Source organism: Perna viridis, chromosome 1, assembly GCF_037379345.1.
Source record: "Perna viridis isolate PV_CMFRI_1.1 ecotype Kerala chromosome 1, ASM3737934v1, whole genome shotgun sequence".
Taxonomy (NCBI): Eukaryota; Metazoa; Mollusca; class Bivalvia; order Mytilida; family Mytilidae; genus Perna; species Perna viridis.
Genome location: NC_142445.1, coordinates 43677717 through 43699569, shown reverse-complemented (window position 1 = coordinate 43699569; position 21853 = coordinate 43677717). Strand labels below are relative to the sequence as shown.

General features: G+C 32.0%; 1 protein-coding gene across 2 annotated transcripts; it reads right to left on the bottom strand.

The window, feature by feature from the left end:
- Positions 1 to 543: 543 nt before the first annotated feature.
- Positions 544 to 21417, bottom strand: LOC148628896 (uncharacterized). 2 transcript variants are annotated; one of them, XM_088596515.1, is made up of 12 exons: positions 20587 to 21417; positions 19305 to 19402; positions 14516 to 14594; positions 14037 to 14224; positions 12453 to 12668; positions 12017 to 12089; positions 10762 to 10850; positions 9406 to 9510; positions 9039 to 9197; positions 7703 to 7797; positions 5711 to 5807; positions 544 to 5124 (listed from the first exon to the last, which is right to left on the bottom strand). In XM_088596515.1, the coding sequence occupies exons 2-12, from the start codon at positions 19374 to 19376 to the stop codon at positions 5002 to 5004; spliced, it is 1296 nt and encodes a 431-aa protein (XP_088452641.1). In that variant the 5' UTR covers positions 19377 to 19402; positions 20587 to 21417; the 3' UTR covers positions 544 to 5001. The 2 variants fall into 2 exon arrangements, with proteins under 2 accessions (XP_088452641.1, XP_088452635.1); XM_088596509.1 differs by having other exon boundaries at positions 9406 to 9513; positions 20587 to 21414.
- Between the last annotated feature and the right edge of the window lie 436 nt (positions 21418 to 21853).

Here is a 21853-nt window from a genome sequence, read left to right as displayed (position 1 = left end):
AGCTTCCTTTGTGGGTATGGTATTTTGTGGTGCGATTTAAAAGAGATCAATAGGGAAAAGTAACTAAAATTACTATCCAAACATCAGGAAAACTCTTGTTTCTTGCCCCTGCATGCTAAACAGTTACAACCCCTAAAACCATTCCCTGACTTCATTTAAAGTTTGAAACATTGTGATAAAATTTCAGAGATCCATTCACTTGATATCTGTACACCAAACGTCTCAGAATGACAACAGCATGATACCATTGTGACTGCAATTTTTAAGCAGTTGTTTACAAATAGGGCATCTAATTGGACAGTAAATGATACCCTGCCATGATGCAAACAATTCTTGGAAGTAAAAACAAGTTAAAATTGCCGTAAATTTTCTAATCAAACTAAAATTTGTATTTGATCTGAATATTATGTTACTATATAACTATACGAAGTTTGAAAAACATCCTGCATCATCTTCTAAAGTATCATCTGGAAACTGTTGGGAGACTTTGCGTGGTGGGGTACAGAAACATTTATTGAGGCATAGTAAGAACATGAACACCAATTAAATATATGCATAACTGAAAATGCATCTTTTCTTTATTATGAGAACAGCTGCTGCTTCCATCTTAACCATGATTAACATGAGTAAATTGTTTACCCTTGTCCACTTTTTTTAGGTTGCTAGGTAACATTACAATTCACCATACTAGCAACAATGTACAAATTTCATGCAATTGGTGTAAAAACATCTATGATTTGAAAAAAAAAATTGTCCTGATTAATGATACACTTCATACAAATTTAAACTTATTAAATGACAAACAATATAACAATAACTTGTTTACAAAACAAGGGAAAAATCTTCAGGAATATAAAGAAAGCACATTGTATACAAATATAAGAGACAGTAACTCTGTATAATCTAACTGTAAGTTTGCACCATTAAATCTAAATACAAATTGGACAAAAGATTTGCGTGTATTCTAGTGACTCCCTACACTAAGGCACAGAGGAAGAAAGTATAACCCACTTAATACTGAACAAATTTTGATTGCAGAAAAACCGTAATTGTTAAAGAGATATTATGGAATGGCAAAAGTTCATGCATCATAATGTAATTTTAATCTTTACATGTATTGAGCACTTTTCGTAAATTTTAACAATCACCTTTTCCTAGATATCTATGAGTTAATCAAAATCAATTCATTTATGAAACACAAATTTTCAAAATAAATCTTAATGTACAAAAATGAAATATGTTCAGTTCTCTATCAAATAGAAAAAAATCTCTCTATATTTTATTCAAACACAACTCTTCATGAGATCCGTACATATCGAAGACCTATTCATTACCTTTTAGTCAACAATTTTTCATTAACAATAACTTGAAGTTATATATAATAGTATGATACTATATTTTAATCTGTGTTGACCTTCAGCATGTCTTATTGAAGCTGTAGCACAGAAGATGTTGACATGTACAACATGTAAAAGGAATGGAAATCTAACTATCATAGAAGCAAGGCGTTGCTTTCAATAAAGTTTGTTATAATGACAATAAACTAACATGTTAGCATGAAACATGAGAACTTTTTGAATTGAAATAAACTGAAACAAATAAGTGATATGTCTTTTGAAGCATATACACACATAATTATTAATGCCCTACCCAATGAGAAAATAAAACCATAATATATGATATGCCTAGAACAGAAAGGTTACAGAGTGGATTCAAGAAATAAACCAGTACTGAATATCAACTCAAATTAGAAAGTCTGGCAAGAACAATTCACACAATACATTGTAACCAATCCACGCTGAATTGTTTAAACTGTGTAACTTTATTTTTCTTTTCAAAAACTTATACGATTTTGTACAAGTTGATATTTCTCAGCACTTTGACTTCATAAGACAATGTGGGTAATTTAGAAAACATTTGTCAGAGTGTGTTGATTCATAACATGAATGAGTCTATAGTTTAACTCTAGTAAAGAAAAAGTTGAGTGGTTGAAACAACTGGGCTGAAGCTACCTACCAAATTTAAAATATTCTTAAGGAGAAATATAAAGATTTACAGCATTCATATATATAAACACACAAGACAGCAGTAAAACAAGTAACCCCAAAGCCTAAAGAAGAACAATGGTAAAAAAAAAAGTACATGACTGAAACTACAATATCACTGAACAAGAGGCTCCCAGGAGCCTGAATCGCTCACCTGGTTGAATTTTGCCTCTCAAGGACAAGAAATTAAACAAGAAGTTGTCCAACAATTTTGACTCAAGAAAACTTTGATAGGACTTATTATAAGGATCATTTCAGCAAATGAACGTCTAAATCTATCATAGTTTTCAAGAGATTGGCTGAAAACTGTAAAAAAAAAAACAATGAAACCTGTCATTTTCCTTTGTCAAGGGCAATAACTCTCATAAGAAAGCATCTGACAACTTTCATGCCTGAAGACTCTTGTAGTCCTAAAAATAAGGATCGTTTCAGCAATCAAAAGAATTTGGCTAAATCTAACAATTTTGGAAATACATGCGAAAAACTACTGTCTGATCCCTATGTTCTATTTTAGTAACAGCAGCCATGTTTTTCGACGGATCAAAAAAACCACACCTCAGTTCCATGCTGTTTCAATTGGTAAAATAATGTCAGAGAAGAAGATTTTTGAAAGAAATAACATTAAAAATAGCAAAAAAACGTTGAAAAAGAGCAATAACTCCAACATGGCTTAATAGATTAAAATGAAAATTTCACCGCAGATAGATGTCAACATGCTGAACACTTTTACCCAGTCAAAATTTGGCTAAACCTAACTATTTTGGAGATATATGTGAAAAACAACTGTCTGACCCCTTTGTTCTTTTTTTAGTAACGGTGGCAATGTTTTTCGACAGATCAAAAATCCCCACATCAGTTCTATGCAGGATACCCCAAGGAACATTCATACCAAGTTTGGTTCCAATTGGTCAAGTAGTTTCAGAGGAGAAGAGTTTTGAAAAATTGTTAACAACAACGTCGACGGACGCCAAGTGATGGCAGTTCACATGGCCTTCAGCCAGGTGAGCTAAAAAGTAACCTATAGTATAAGAATGTGAAAATAGTCCTTTAAACAGAGACTGATAACAGTCTGCCATGGTATGAGATATAAACTGAATGTCACATACACATTTTATCATGTTCTTGAAACCTAACAAAGCCTTTTGAGGAGTTCTTCCCTCTTGTTGGATTTTGAACAGTGCGTGTTGGAAAAAAAATCAATGGGAATCACTTGTGTAAAATCTGAAGCAAATGAATATTATATGACCTGATGATAAATAAAATTAAGCCTATACAGTAAAAATTCAGACATTTTACAGAAACATTAAAATAGCCTTGCAATATACAGACCAAGAGTAGTTAAAGAGCACAAAATAATGCACATAAGAACTCCAATAAGGCCACAACAAATCTTATGTTTTGACTCTCAAATTAGTGAAGAAAAAAAAGAAAATCAAGTGTTATACTCTGTCTAAAACTAATCAAAGTACATGTCCAAGGTTAAATATTCTTTGCAATAAATAAGAAAATGTTGCATGTTTTTTTAGGGATCTGATTACTAGGTAAATAATAAGTCAGAAATATTTATCATCTTGCACTTCCATACTTGTCACTTATGATAAAGAAAACATATGTTAGCTCTGTGTTTAAAACAATAGAAAACAAAACTGTAGTTTTAACAAACATACATTTTTCATAAATCTGATTCTGAGGTGAAAAAAAAACTTCTTTCACTCAATTAATTATCTATCACTACCATTATAAAAAACAACAATCTCCTATTTAAAAAAAAAATCAGCCACTGCTTCACACTGAATCAAGACAAGGGAGGTAATTTCTGTGAATTTGTTGTACCTAATTTTCTATTCACATAAAAACTGCCTACATGATTTTCATACCTCTATTCCAATAGTAAACAATTTGGGAAAATGATATTTAAACATAAAAGTGTCTCCATAAGTTATTCTTATGATTAACTAATTATAATGATGACTTAAAAGCTATTTTTTCAACGAAGAAGAATCAAGTTCAACTGAATTCAAAGTAAACATCAGATTTTTTTAAAATATCGAATTTACATTGTAAAGAAAAATATTTTAAAAAATGACTGAACTCTTATATTGATGATTGTCATCACTATTTCCTTGTATAGTTAAATAATTTCAATGACATAATAACTGACCATTAGTTCTGTATTTCTGAATGAAATGAAAGGAAAACTTGATAAACATGACAATAGTAGCTATTTAAAATTCCAAAGCTGTAACCTAACATTCAAGAAAGCAATATATATGTCTGAAATTGTACCAAATTTAATATCAAGTAGTCCATAGAAAAAAAACATGAAAGAGCACAAAAGATCTTATTACCATCAATACAAAATAACCAATGTATCTAATTCAAGCATAATGTACAGATTAAATCATATCGCACATAAATATATACACAGACCAAGCAAAACTCTAAATGCCGAAAAAAATTAACATAAAGGAAACTTGACTGACCACGAAATGCTGTTAAAATTCAAATAACAATCAGTGTAGAAAATTGAACGGACCAAGTCAGGTACCATTAGAAACAATTATACAGTGTCAAAGATAGTACAGTAGTTAGGTAGAAAATAAATTATTAACTCGAACTCATGCTTATTTCTTATCTACAAAATATGTCACAAAATTTTATAAAAATAGGTTTGATCTTCCAAACAAAAAAACTGATAACTATAACACTTTCATTATCTGTAACTGAATGATTCAATGATACAAAAGAACTGGACTAGTATAGAGTCCCATGATTGCATTGGTGCATCCTGTGCACTTGGCAGTTTTCAACCAGCGGAGTCTATTTCTCACACAAAATGTATTGAGTTCTTCCTTTAAGTAGGTAAACTCTTCACATGGGAAGTAACTCTGGCACAAAGAGTCACCTCCACAAAAACACAATCACAAAACAAATGTTAAGCACTGTGTTGCTGCCACTACTGTCCGTCTGAGTCTGAATCAGATGAAGACAGGGTGTCGTTTAAGTCCTGAGGGTTTGGCTTATATATTGGAATATGCTTAGGGCTGAATGTTTTATTCACACGGGTGCTTCGGTTTTGCTGAAATAATAGGAAAAAAATGCACACATTAGAATAATGACTGCAATAAGTGACAACTTTGCATACAAATGTTCATTTTAAGCCAAAATTCTATAAAATTTGTTCTTTATTAAGCCAATCTTTGTATATTTTTATTTCCTTTTCACCCCAATCATTGTATATTTTATTTTATCTGGTATAATTTTGATTTGAATCCAATCAAGATAACACATAGAACATAATAGCCTAAACACTTTTAAATAAGCACCAAAAAAATCACAGCCTATAAAAACAATGTTTCCATTAGGAACATGTTGGAGGCCAATTTGCATATTTCAAACACCTATCTGTCTGGTTCAAGTGGAAAAAAATACATATATTATTAAAAATTCATAATTTTGTCCTGTATAAACTTTTATTTGACCATTCCAGAGGAAAAAAATAGTGAAAACACTTTTAAAACAGTAAATATGAAAAATGCAACCTCTTCAACAGGTAATTCTACTGCTTTTGTTCAAGCACATAGTGATGAATATAATCTTATATACATGTATAAAAAGTTTTCTTAATTAGAAAATCAATCAGTGAATGAGAAAATAAAATATACCTGTTTAGAATAGAGATCTTGAAACATTTTCTTGTCTGCTTCTGTAATTTCATACTCCTCCTGGTCAGTTTCATTCCATCCCATTTCCTTCAGGAGTCTATAAAATAATACCAGTTGATACAAGACTTGGTGAATTGCATTTTATATTGCATATTAGACTGAATTCAGTCTTCTTAGAGATTAAGTATAGAATTGATGACACTATCATCATAATGATATTTACATTATATTTCTATCTGTAAATCCAACTTATGAATGGAAATAAATTTTATCCCGACAACACAAGACCCATACTCCTATCTGAGAGAGCAAAAGAAAAATTTGCAACTGGGGGTTTTATAGTTCTCTTAACAAGTTTCTGACACCTACATTTTTAAAATTTTTTTCTGATATGTGTTTATAAGACTGACATTTTAAATTTATTTATTGAGACAGCAGCAAGTTCTCTCTATATACGGTACATATTTTAAAGCTGCATTAGCTGCCGATTTTGTTCAGTTCTTGATTCTACTGAATTGGGCTGATTGAATGAAATAAGTTTGTAGTAATGCAATTGAAGAAATAAATGTTGATAATACAAACAGAATATTGTGAAAACAACGGTTTTTTTTTAATCAAAGAAGATCGATAGGTCTGATCTAATTATTTTTTGCCATAACTTCCGAAAATTGCAGAAAGGACATTCATCTGGTTAAAAATACTTCAACCTTGGTAAAAAAAATAACAATAACAGATACACAGGTAAGCACATGTCTTGTATTCATTTCATTTCATCTATATCTTGATTAGATTTCAAATAAGTAATGACCATATTTGAGTCGCATTATATCACAATACGAAATTCCAAAAGATACTTGCGTTGTATTCTAACTTTTTTCTTTTACGGCTTAAGACTGTCGGTCTTCCTTGCCGTTGAATAACCACTTTCGCTTTGCAATCAAATTTGTTATTAAAGAAGCGACCTTTACAGCACATGCTCGGATTATGGTCACCAGAAGTCACATGCACACGAACTTATCTAAGTCGATTTTTTGTCTTGCAAGACAATAAATATATAGACACCTATTTCATGTATGTAATGCATTTTATTTGTGGATATCAAATGAAATTGTACAAGAAAAGTACAATTTAGTAGAAATAATTAAAATTTCATAAGAAACAAAAATTTACGAAAATGACAGCTAATGCAGCTTTAAGGAAATCAAGACTAAGTTTTCATTTTCAAGATTATGTGAAAAGATTCCTGTTAATCAAAAAAAAAATATATATATATATAAATTAGGTTGCCACTGCAACTTAAAAGAATAAAAAAAGAGGTGAATTCCGAGTATGCTGACTGTCACTCCATATAATTCTGGTTAACACAGACATCACATGACTACCATACATGTAACCCATTGACTACTTAGTAGTGACATGATGTTGATTGCTTTACATTGCCTTTACCACTTTGACACTCAAAGGCAATAGGACTGAACATCCAAATCACTTTACTTCATGTTTATCAACAGTGCTCATTGCTACATACTTTCAATCAAAGCTCCAGCTTAAGAATTGGCCAAAGGAGTGAAATCACCCTTCATTTCTCACTTGTATTAGATGAAAACATATTTTGTAATTTTCTTCAGCAAAATATCACTCATTCAGTATGATACGAATTTAATAAATCATCAGAACACATTTCATACAACTAAGTTTTTCATGTGAAGTCTTATGAAGCATATTGAAATGCTACAGAATAATTGAGTTGTTTTTACCCTTCAACTTTTTCTAAATTGGGTTTCTACTTTTTGCTTTTGGGATTTAAAACTCTTTGGATGACAAAACAATAAGATGTTCGCCCATTTTAATTGAGCAGTTCCTCAATTACTCCCCTTATCTGGAGCCCTGTTTTAGGTTTAGGATTACCCATGAAAACCACAAATGTTGGTATCCATGATTAATGATATAACCACAGTAAAATATTGAGTCTGACACTGAATAATAGCCTACCTTTGTTCAGCTTCTAATGAACTAGATAACATGTTAGATGAATCTTCCATTCCAAGTCTATCAAAGCCGTTTGTTAGCTGATCACCATGGTCATTCTGAAATTACAAAAAAAATGTTGACAAAACACCTATCAGAAAGAAAAAAAAAACCTGCAAAATAGTACTATATATTTCAACCTATAAGTCGATGTGGAGGTAAAAGTTGCATTGCCAATTTATGACCAAAATCAACGCAAAAACATAGATCTGGTAGATAAGACGAGGGTAGGACATGCATCTAAAGTTGCCAGTATAAACCATAGTTGTCAGTGGAGATCCAAGTTGAGCATTTTTTCAAGCATATTATTCCAGCGAAGTAACTTTAAATGATATCATTAAGTTTGTTAATATTTGTAATAAAGTGTAATTTTAACAGGAGTTTCATAATTTTTATTCCATTTCCAGTCATTTGCTCTGACACCCTTGATCAAGCAATACCAAATTGTAAACATGTCAAGAGTGGGCACCCAGGTGTGTAGTAAGTCTGATAAATCGTAACATAATTACAACTGGCCAGGTGTGTAGTAAGTCTGATAAATCGTAACATAATTACAACTGGTTATTAATGAAAAAAAAATTATATCACCTGGTATATTAGTAAAATTACTAACAAAAGTTGTTACCTTTTTAATCTGGGCGCAATTAGTTATTTAGGTCACACCCTTTGAATTTATTTAGTTTGTGCCAGGTGCAAATGTGTTAGGACATACTGTAAGTTGGCATAAATTTGCATATTAAAGGACCAATAACTCTGAAATGCTCTATCCAATAATGTTTTACCAGTTAAGAATTTTGTAAACCTGTCTTCTTGTGATCATTTCATGTTCATTTTATCATCCACTTCATGTTCATCGCCTGAATATAGCTGAAATACTGCTGCTCGGGCGTTAAACCTCAATATCAATCAATCAATCAATCTTGAGTTTGTTTATATATCTGAATGGTTTTAAAGTTGCATATTCAGATTAAGATAAAGCTTTGAGGAATGACTTTGTATATCATATTAATATTCAATCATAAATGGATAGTAGCTGGGATCAATTATCTTCGATCGCAGGTTTGATTGATAGCTTTTCTTTTCCCAAGATTAGTAATTGCAATTTACAATTATAAAATTTTTAAAAATGGACTTTTAGCTTGAAATAAGGTTATTGACAAATTTTTAACATACTATTTTTTTTTCCACATAATTGCCCATTGATAACAAGTAATATAAGGATGCACCAATTTTCTTTCCAGAAGTGTTGACAAAATAATTCAGAGAAGATTGAAGTATAAAATTCTCAAGACTAACAAACCTTTGCTGGCCAACCATCTTTTGTCAGACCTGAGTCTTGACCTTCAGATCCACTGTTTTCTTTTCTTAATGCTTTTAAAAATTCACTCTTCTTGTTTCGGAGGTTACATGGCTGAGTGACCAACCTTGTATTCAGAATTTCTATTGGTGAAGATGGACTCTGCCAAATAAAAAAAAATTATATCGAAGTCAAAATTCAAGCAACTTTAATTGAAAAAATGTTGATAGGATGCTATACTTCTCAATCTTATATCATAATTATTTAAAGTAGCAACAACAAGGCAAGAATGTTAAACAACAAAAATATTTATAACTTCACATGATTGGGATCTTTATCATAATGCAGTTTTATGGCATAATAATTTTACCTCCTTTGAATTAGAAGACATGGTTTTGACTGAGTTAAAGGGTTCCTTCTGAACACCACCATTTAATCTTAACCCTTCTTTTCCTGGTTTTCTATTTGTAGCACTCTGCTAAAAAAAGAACAAAGTTCAAGATTATCCTTACATCCTATATTTTGACTCTGTTGTCCTAAACAACACATACTTTTGGATCTAAACTGTAATCTCACAAATCTTCAAACAAAACAAAATAGTACTGAACTAACACCAAGTGGAGTATGCGAGATTTGAACTGGATGCCATTCTTAAATCCTTAATCATTCAATCTAAGCCCTTAAAACTTTGAAACTGGTTTTATTTAATTTTGTGGGAATTAATTTTCCTGGGCTGAGAAAAAGGACATTTCATTCGGTACTTAATTCCTAGTTTGTGGACAATAAAATTTAAAAACAAGTCAACGATTTCTGTGCACATCTACTAAAATATTATCTAAATTACAACCATTCTTGTTGGATATTTAATACAAACACTTTGTGAGCATTTTCGGGAACTTGTATTCGCAAACACTGACAATGGAGACAGATGCAAATTTAACAAGCAACATGTAGCCATATGTCCCCGGTTTTCAAGGAGTTGGGTCCATAAGTGCAACCGGATAGACAGACACTGGTATTTCTTTGTCCCCATATGAGTAGCAGCAGGGGACAATAAACTGTTATCAGAGAGACAAGTCTTGCTTGTCACCATGGTCACAATTATTCTAAAATTGATAGATGCTGATATTGTTTCTAGTCTTATGTAATATGGACAATTTCTAACATCAATACATCCATTTAACATCACAAAATGGACAGATTCCTGCAGTATACATTATTATTTCAGTAGTGTAATTTACAATCATTAAACTATGACTGTGTGGGCATTTGTATAAAAAAAAAATAGATTAATTACAGAACTGTGGAGTAGTGATGTTAATACAACTGCATTCCAATTACAAGTGACCTACTAAAAGTGTTTCATACTTTTCAACGACCACGGACACCAACACTGGATAAGTAATACCTTGGACTCACCCGCTGATGAGACAGACAATAACTAAAGGAAGTTACATATATTACACATCTGACGGGAGATTATGACTAATTTTTATTTCATATTGGAATGAATTAAGTCATATACCTTAAAAAAAAAAAAAAAGAAGAAAAATGAGAGCTTCATAAAAATTTAAGAAACAATTTCCTTCAGTTTCGTGAAAATGGGTGGAAATGCTCTTGAGTGATAGTGTGAAGTGTGAACAACAGACCGATAGACACATGGTAGTTAACCATTATACTCCCAGTTAAGAGAAACAGGTGTATAAAAATAACATTATAAACTTACTTTATTTGGCACAAGCGTTTTATAGATGTTAGCAGCCTGTCTATTATCTGTAAGTTTCCCAGTTGTACCTTTGCCATGTGGTGGATGTTCTACAATTGATACATGTATATAACATTAGTATTGCTACTGCTAAAAGTGTTCAAGGGTTCAAATTAGTAGTGGTCCATGGTCCAAGAACCTCTATTTCTAAAATCTGATATACCTAGGTACTACACCTTCAACCCTTATCAATGCCACTTTGTTGTTGATTTTTGATTTGAAACTTGTAAAAATCTAGGACCTTCGGAGGTTCCACTCATAAAAGTAAACTTAAACCCCTGGTGAGTACTGAAAAGTGTAAACCTTTCATCATAAATTCTGAATGGAAAAAAGTCAGTACAAAGCTCTTTACAAACTCAATGAACATAAATCTCCAGAAAAAATGTGGGTATCTATAATAGCTGAAGTGAGTATGTTTAAGTACCATATAGCAATTTAACTTCAGGTTCAAAAAGAATATCAGGGTTACAAATAGACACAAAGATAATAACTTAAACCAGCTAAGCCTTGTGTTATATTAAGATTTTAATTCTTTACTTAAACACTGCATCAAAGTTTTACCTTGTGTTATAGCAAGGTTTTTAATTCTTTGCTTAGATACTGTACCAAAGCTTACCTTGTATTACAGTAAGGTTTTAATTCTTTGCTTAGATACTGTACCAAAGCTTACCTTGTATTACAGTAAGGTTTTAATTCTTTGCTTAGATACTGCATCAAAGTTTTACCTTATTTTAGAGTAAGAATATTTACTTATCTGTCTAAGAATCAGGCAAAACCTGTGTGGCACATTAAGGAAAAAAGAGATTTTATTGCATTAACCAAGTATTTATACCTGATAATCTCCAGAAATAGCTTTCTAAGTGTTTGCAAAATTTGCCTTTTAAGATAATGATAAGTCAAATTTAGTTAAAATGCACTATGGAAAAATTAAGAGGAGGGGGTGGGGGTGGGTGGGTTTCCAGCACTTTTTCCTTATATAAGCAGTCAAAAAATATCTACATCAAGATGCTTCAGGAAAAATTTAAATAGCTTTTCAGTTGTTTTCTAGATGTATTGAATATATTTGAGGGAAAAAAAAGAACAAACTTAGAATTATGATGTGCCATCCATTGCCTGATTCTTACACAGGATGGTACCTACTTCTTTGCTTAGATATTGCGTCAAAATATTTTCTTACATCTAGAAAAATATGAGTATTTCAGAATTATCTACTTACCCCAGACACTGCTGCCATTTGTTAATTTGCCATTAGTAGTTGACTCCGATTTCTCTTCACCGTTTAAAGATGGCTGAAAATAGATTTTAACAGATTTAAGATAATGAAATCTTCCAGTGTGCTTAACATACCTTCTGTTACAACAAAATATTTAATGACACAAATGGACATGTTTTCTGACTTTTGAACATTTAAACAACAAATTGGCAATCAACATAAAAGAAACAATGGGAGTTAAATTAAGACCTGTAATTTGTACTGTTATTTTAATATTATTTTATTAATGTTATTTTTATATTAATTTGTATAGAGATGAGGGATTTGCAATGTATGTTATTATTATCTACATAAAAAGCTATTTCATCTCTATCTCAAATTTTTGAAGCAGTACAACTGTTAGATATAACAATTATTCCATGTGACTTTAAAAACCTACGAAATCATCTTGGAAGGAAGGTTTCTCCTTATCTTCATCTTTTCCTTTGGTCTTGTCGTCTTTTTCTTTTGAGTTTGTTCTTCCATCTCTCTCATAGTTACTTCGTTTGGTATTTACTCTGCTATTTTGGTAGTTAGGGTAGTAAGAATGATCTCCATGATAGTAATCAAAAGGGTAAAGGTCGTAGTATCCTGGAGGGTATGGGGCACCATTCATCTAAAAATATCACAATGACGAATCTAAAACTTACCAATGGTACATCAAGGCAATATTTTTTTTTATTATATTATAACATTCTTATAAAAATCATTCCAAAACTTTGGCTGTCACAAAAATCTATGGAACACATACATTAAAAGAATGAAAAATACATGTAAATGTGCAGACAGCAAAAAAAAAAAAAAAATTAATAAAAAAATTAATAAAAAAAAAATTAATAAAATCTCTGAATCACCTTACGATGAGAAATTAAACTATAATTCCTAAGATCTAGATCTGAATATCAAATAACTGGTTTTGATGTGTCAAGCATTTCCATAAAACAGGTAAACCATTGTCATTTAAGGTAGAACATACCTAATATTTCTAGTTTTTCTCCAATATGACCTTGAATGTACATACTTAAGAATTTTATTGTAAAAAAACATAGGTCACCAAACTTGATTTTGAGATAAATGAGCAGACATGGTTTTAAGGAGCCAATAAAAAAAAAAGTGGAAATCGACAAAATCAGAAATAAACATGTGGTAAATTAAAGGAACTATATTGGAAACATCTGGTTAAGAAAAAGCTGAAGAAAATCATGTTTGACTAAAGCAATATTTTACTACATTTTATATGGATTCTGTAGGGAATGTTCAATATTTCACAAACTTCAAAAAAACTTGATCGATAGGAGCAGAGAAGTAAAAATAGTAGTACAATCAAAATATTACTTTTAGGTCAAGGTTGCATGAAGGTTACCAGGGAACCATAAAATGTGTCAAGAAATAAAACAGTAAATTTTTGGGAGTAATAATTTGCTTATTTTCTTTTTAAAATCCTTGCGGTAAAAGTGAATATAGAAAAAATTAAATCATTGCCAAAAAAAGGTAAGTGAGTTACTGTGCCCTGATTTACCTATTTTGTAACTTTTTTGTCAGAAAAATTTCAATTTCCAGACTATTTGTCACTGTTCCGTAACCACAATTATTGTACAAAATAAGGATCTCCAGTGGCTATATGACCCTAATTTCCCCCCTTATTCATTAAAGGGGTTTCATAACCCAGTAAGCTGATTTAAAAACACATGTACATATACATATATTTCTCAGTGCTCACTTATTTGAAATAACTTGAAACAGTTATTTATATCAAGTGTTACAGGTCTACCTTCAAATATTTTTATTTACATGACAATAACTATGCTTATATGAACTTTGTCTGTTTATTGTATGTAGAATAAAGCTTTTAGCTTAAATACAAGCAAAACTCTACTACTAATTATTTAATGCATATGACATATGAGTTGTGACACAAATATATAATTTTAGTGTGTGCAAAAATTGCTCATTGGTGCAAAAGTTAAGCATACACATACTGTACCTGGTTAAATCGCATGTTTGGAGGATATTTGCCCTCACGACTAGGTGACCTGTATATTGAAGGTTGAGAGTTGTACGGCATGCCATAACCATTGTAGTAACCATAGGGACCGTACGGGGGATATGCACTGTAGTAATCATCTTCTACTGAATGATGCCTGTACTTTCCAGTCAGAGGATGGCGCTTATCTACAAGTAAATATCTACTGCTGACTAAGTGTGAAATAAACAAATTTTTTTTAACTTTATACACAAATCCAAGAACAATTTTAATCCAGATAACAAAATCTGCACAAATTTTACACTGTAAAACAGTTTCAACGATTAACATTATATTTCTGGTTTTTCAATAACTTCTACAAACAAAACTATGATTGAGATCATTCATGATCAAATAGTTCCAACTATGCACATGTTTCACATACATTGTTCCAAGGAATAATAAAAATATATAATCAGAAACAGTATAAAGTATCTTACTGAAGAAAGAATCATCTTTATGAGAACGAGGCCTATTACTCTTGTCACTATCAAATGGCTTGGAACCTCCAGACTGTTTCTGTAAACAAATAATTGAACATCAATTAAAATACTCACTGACCATAGGTTGATGTCACTTGGTCAAAGGCAATGTTCTAATCTAATTCCATAATCTTGCTGCCACCAACCCCTTACATGTAGCATTATGGAATTAGATACAGTTTTATCGGTTGAAAAAAAAAATGCTTCCATGATTTGGAAATGTTACATTGTTAAATTTGTTGCCCACCATTTGTAAAACTTCTGATAGTTAATTAAATATTCGGAAATGAATGATACAGCTTTCCAAAAACAAATTATTATCCTCCCTAAAAAAGGTTGATGTGACCAGTTACAGTAGTTGCAAACACAATGTCTTAGGACTGCTTTGTCTATTATTCATAAATATATTTTGTCAACCAAAATCCAGTTCAGGGATCGAATTTAAGAATTTTTCCACTAGTTAAATTTAGCAAGTGCTGAAAACTTACACTCGTTAATGTAAGTTTTTTTTTGGTTTTTTCTGGACTTTACCTACATGACATATAGAATTCTACTAACAAATTTTAGCAAGCGGAAATAATTTCTACTAGCAAAATACAATATCAACTTGCAACTTGCATTTAGCAAGTACTTCCCTTAAATTCAATCACTGCAGTTTCACTAAAATTGGTGGCAACATAATATATAAGAGTTATCGTGCAGTCTAGAAAGATGGGTGTATAAAAATGTTCAACATGCTAATAAAATGTAAAGAAAAAGTATATCAATTATCTCCAGAACATAAAATCACTGTGCAAAGTTTGTATAATGCTGGTTAAATAATTTTTTATTACAGATTAGATAAATTTCTCTGCACATTTTAATAACACTTATTGTATATAACAGTCTTCATTAAATTCTTTAAGATTTGGTCCACCAAGTAATCAAGAAATGTTGAACTGAGGCAGCCTTTACTGGACAAAAAAAAATCTCCTTCATCTCTTGAAAGGTTGCCTCATCACCACCTTTTCTCTTCATATCAATAAAATTTCATTTTACATATAGAAGCAGGAATCAGGACCACATTCTCTATTGTGTTATTTCCACTAAAAATTAAAATTATTTTTTACAGCAAATCCCTTAAGGTCAAAACCTCTGTTAAGTTACAGTATTATGCCAAATAAAATTATACCTCTGTTTCCTGTTATACGCCAGAAAAAAAATGGGTAGGAAGGTAGAGATTTTTTTAATTATTATTTTTTTTAGCGGCAATAACCAAATCATCCTAACGGCAATTGACACAATTCAATGGTGAAATGTGTGTAAGGGGTACATATGAGATAAAAGTACACAGGTTTTAACAATAGACAACTCAAGGACCATCCTAGTGGGCGACTGAGGTGAAATAATCGCTTTTTGGTTCAAACTTTGCCGTATATTATCACAAAAGAGAAGTTAAAGTCGCCCTTAAAATCCGACACATCCCCCTTTTATTTTTAAAAATCTACAAGGAAAATCCAGTAGAGCATTGGTGATTCTTTCAATATAACTTTATTGTGTGCTTTCACAGCTGAAATGAGCCAATTCACAGCAGGTCATGACACATGTTTCCACCCTGCTTTTAACACTCATCTGATCTCCCATTGAGTACTCAATTGAAAATTCTCTAGAATTTACGCTGACATTTATGAAAATGAATATATACACAACACACCTGTCACTACGATGTCAAAGTTCTTGAAATTGACATTGGAAGTCACCCCGAAGTAACAGTAAACATAAACTATAAATTAATTATCCTTTGTTTTAGTTTACAAATAAATACTTACTGAAAATTAAAATTTATCATTGATTAAATGAACAATGCACATTGAAGATATCCTCATATCTATTATGCCAAAATATATAGACAACATCGTGAACAATTTAAAAGATCGTTTTCAAGAGAGTGGTTTGATAGAAAAAAATGCAAGTATTGCAGCCTCTTCTCATTACTTCTGCTCACAAAAAAGGACAGTTGGCAACATTTGGAAACTAAAGTGTTACTGTTTTAGCTGATCATTTTACCATCCAAGGAATTGACAAAGAACAAGTGCTTATGGAATATAAACAATACAATAGGCTTGTCACAGGTGCTTTTCAAACTTCCTCCCTTAGTGAAATTTGTGAAAAACTAGGCATGAATTTATGAAGATATAATACCAAATATTGTAAAACTTGTTCAGTGCTGCACACTTCTACAAGTGAATTATGCAACATGTCAAAGAGGATTCTCTAACCTAAATCGAATCAAGTCAAGGTTGAAAACCAATTTAAACAATAGTTCAGTGAATGACTTGATGAGCATGAACTGTGGTGCATGTGTAAACGATAAGATTTTGGACATTAGATTGACTAGATGTGAAATTTTATAATATTTAATGTGTTTAATTGAAAATAAAAAATATCAAATACATTAGTTAATGATCTTATACCTTTTTGTCTTTTTGCATAGTCTTAGAAAGAAGAAGTTGTTCAAAAAAGGAATGTCATTGTATGATAACATCATTCAAACTTTAAATTTAACTAATGAAACATGCGCACACTGAGAAGTCTCCCTGAGATTTGAAACTTCTCCCTATTTTTCTCTGAGGGAGAAGTGAAGTCTCCCTAGAATTTGGGTCTAGGATGGTCCCTGCAACTGTCATTTCATAACAAATTTATTCTAACAATGGATCAGAAATCAATTCTAACATTACAATTTCATTTAAATAAATGATCTAAATGGTCTAGCCACCACTGGTTTCTTTCCTTTAATTTCACATTTTTTACAGACAGGAAGCATAGTTTTAGTTCTGGTTTGGGATTGGCCCCAATATTTCCACAGTGGACACAGGTATCAACGGGTCCTAAGGCTGCAGTGTAAAATTGCAATTCATCTAGCATGTTCAAGTCTTCAACTCGTTTCATCAAAAGCCTCCCGTTGCCCACACGTTGACATTTTTTCAGCCGAATGGCGAAAAGACTGCTTGTGGTCAACATGTGGGCAGCCACTTTTTTCGAAAATAATTTGAAAACTGGAAACCGGAAGTAGTCATGTAGGAAAAAAATGGACCGGTGCTAAAAACTTTTGGTCGGTCAACTTTTTAATTTTTTTTTTTTAAATTTTGACAGTCGGGAATGAAATTCCACAGTCGGATGGGTAACGGGAAACAGAGGTAGAATTTTATTTGGCCTTATTACATACACAGTGATTTTTCTACCACTCGTCATCTTCATCAATGACGAAAGACTTCAGAATGACGAAAATAATCAAGTCCCATTTCTTTGAAAGTACAAAAAAACATTACAAGCTGTAATTAAGCCCAACATTGGTTCAAGTGGCGAAAGTGACAATTTTATTACTCCAAGCTAATTAAAACTCTCAACAGGTGTCAAATTATGTGTAAACAGTCACCAAATTCGCCACTTACACTATCAGACACGTGGAGTAAATGTCGATCTTGGACCACTCAGGTGTGAAAGTTCAAATGCCGGTAACAATTGCTTCCTGGGAAATTCCTTTATTTCTCATTAACTTTGTAACAAAATGACAAAAAGTAATTTATCATTTATTTTTTGTACATCAAACTTGAGTGTAAAACAAATGTGGGTAATTTTGTCACTACTCCAGTGTCACAACATTTTGTAGTTGCATGTCAACAATATTTACGATCTCGAAAATATCATTTATGCTATCAATGCAGTCTTCACTATTAAGCAGTCATCCGAGGTCCAAGGCTTGTCAAAATGGAGGTGGGCCTGTAAAATCGACTACTGCAGGCCAACAGTCACTTTATAAAATTTCTGAAAAATGTATTTCAGGGTTGTGAACTGAAAAGTTTGTTGTGAAGACTGCAATGAATTCCTCAGGGACCAATACTAAATATAACAGAAAAATAATGACATAAATTTGTCATTTACTCAGTCTGGTTTCCAAAAACATAGTTAAAAATTGTGCTAAAAATAGAATCTCATGAGGCAACAATAGGAAGAACTTATTTGAAATATTTATATCTGTCCAATGCAGCACTGGTGCATGTTAAGGCAGTTCTAAATCTACACTGTGCTAGATATATTTTTGTGTCTCTACAAAGGGTGACAATGCAGAAAACAGAATTTTTTGAAATACGAAATGCATTTAAAACTATGCCAGGGAAGTATGTCCCTGATTAATGTACAAGAGTGTACAGGGATTTCTATTTTTGATGATTCTTTAAAGCTGGAGAGGTTCTTTTTTTAATTAAGTCTCAGGTATGCTATTTGGATTCTCTGGAAAACATGCTTGCATGATAGTGAAAAAAAATTATGTGCTTTATTCTTATGCATTGTACATGTACTTTTTAATTTTTTAGATGTCTTTACACAGTGATGTAAATAACAGATGATTCTGAAATATCTTGTCAGATGCAAATACTACTGAACTTTAAATAATATACCATTAAAATGGTCCTCATTTTCTCACGCAAAAGTGACTAAAGCTTTCAAAATCCTAGAAAAAACCCTGCATACATGTATATTACAAACTAATTCCAGATAAGGAACAGTTGGATGGCTGTTCCCTTCACTTATTCAAGTGTTAGTTACATATAATTTTGTTCATTCACTGAGGCATTGCTAAAGCATGCTGTAGTGAGTCCTTCTGTTAAAATCTTGACAGTGGCCTCCTAGTATCATCAATCAATGCAAAATAGGTGACTGTGGCCACAGTCTGAAGGACATTCCTTACATGCTTATCTGTAATACTTACAGGTGTTTCTTGAGTAGGAATTTTCAACCAAGCCGGTGCAAAATCGTGCTTTGGAGCGTTGTTAGCGGCCATCACAATATCATCACCATGATGATTACCTGTAAAGATGGGAAGATGGTTAGGCATTAATTGTACTATAATATGTACAGGTAAAAGCTCCCAAAAATTTATAGAGCCAGCCAGCAGTGTACCAGGCAAATTTATGCTAAGAACAAAACTCATGGCTGTGATTAAATCAATAATTTTTAGTAATAAAATCATTATTGGTAAAATTTTTTTAAGCAACAAACCAGTCAGGGGAATTATGCACTAAAAACCAGTATTCATTCCAGAAAATTGCAAAAGGGGGCCAGTTGACAGTAAAATAGGGGGTCATTTTCAAATAAAAGGAAAAATTCTACCTTCGAAAAAGTTACGCTCAAGTTCATTCACATTTTACAATTTCATTTTTAAGTGAGAGGTACACATACACACCTCAAATAAGTAAAAAAATATAAGTAGATGTTGTTAATTCACTATGGCATTCTACTGATTCTAATTGTCATTCATTTTGATGCGGCAACTTAGAATCTTTCTGTTCCTACCAGGATCATATCCCACCCAGAGCCACAGACATTCAGTTTTCCATTTTACTCAAAATTCTCCCGGTTTGCTGGCCATTCCGTTTGTTTTCAATCAGTTGGCTCATCTGTTATTAATTGGGTGTCAGCAGGGTAAGAGGAAATAAGTACAGTGTATGTCCCCTACAGCACCGCCTGCAGTTTCCCCAAGTGATTTTGACCAGAAAAAGTTCTACTTTAACATTTGTTTCTCTTGTTACAGCCAAGGCTATTGGTGCTTTAAATAACAGAAACACATCTAGACACGGAACCGAAAAAATCCAAAATTAAGAGATCGACTAACAGAATAGTACCCCCGCAGGACCACATGCTACACTTTTTAAGTGCCATACATAAAATATCCGGGCCAATAGCGCGGTTTGGAATGAACACTGAATAGCATTTCTGCAGTAAAATACACCTGCCACAAATCATTTTGATTTAAATAAATAAAAAAATGGTTACAAGTATATTCAGTAAACACTAGAAACATGACTTACTCTGCTGGCAAAAAAAAAAATAAATGGAAATCAGCAATTACAAGTATTGAAAACACTAAACAAAAGAAACGCAACATAAATCCTGAATTCCATTTAAAAACAAAATATCCAGGCCCAAATATATTTTTGCAGTCAAATTGCTCTTACAGGTGACAAAATATAATCCAATTAATTTATACTTACCAGGTTCTCATGAATAAACCTTCTATTCGAAACCCAGTAAGCGGTCTTCAATTTCTTCTACTGTTATTTAGAACTATCAGTAAATAAGGCACTTCACAATAAAAAAAGATAAGACAACACCAAAGGTCAACACACTATGTTCACATTAAGTTCTCCGGAGTATGTTGCGATGATAAATTTAGCAACAAAGAAGTTGCTTTGACACCACAAACATCAGCTGGTCATTTTTGTAATCTGTCAACCAACACTAAAGATCTTTCACAAATCCAGTGACTTTACAGAAACAAAATTAATAATTTCTCACTAAAGCATCTTCGTGGGGGTGTGTTAATCTAAAGGTTCATTTCTTTTATGATGAGTTAAGAAAATACTATGAAAGAAACCACGTTCATGTTATGACAATGTTTTCATCAGAGTTGTCGAACGTGACCTTGACCGATTTTCAAATCTTTGATTACTGCTCCTAATTGCAACTCTGTATGGAATATCTATTTCGATCCTATTAGTGTTATTTTTTTAGTTCACAGAAAAATAGGTTCCTTTCACCAATCAGGCTTAAACAACAATTGTTCCAAGTAGCTTCAACACATGGAACCGATAGATAAACCGCGAATTGTTTACTTCGAAATGTTCATTGAAAAGTCAGTTTTTCTTCACATATCAACATAAAGTAAATTTATTTCAGATCTTCGATGATCAAAGAAAAGGTCTCTATAACTGTCAAATGTGTTCACAAGTCATTCAATGATCCATTCACTCAAACTTCAAGAAGTTACTTCAGATTTTCTTTTCTAGTAACAAATATGGCGCAAGTTTTTCCCAGAATGCACTACGAAGTTCCTCAAAAATAGTCTCCAAACTGAAAGCTGCATGACTAAAAATTTACCTACAAATACTTGAAATCTAGAATAATGGTTCCTGTTCACTGTATAAATCAATATTCGTATGTAAGTGGGTGGTTCAGAATAAAATATAACGTTACGTAATCATTCAACCCCCCTTTTTGTGATTAAGAAAAGGGGGGGAGGTTACCGACACCGCAACCGCCGGGAAATTGAAAAGAATTTCGACATTTCGTCCTATCAAAGTAAAGTTGCGACAGAAGCAAATATGTTGGCACTGTTAAAACCTCGTTAGAAGTAAATTTCGAAGAAAAAAACATTCTTATTATACGTTATCAAAAAGATTTTGACCATTCACTTAAGTTATGCATCATTTACTGTTAGCTTGTAGTTGTAGAGTTGTACATGTAGTACATCGACTATGA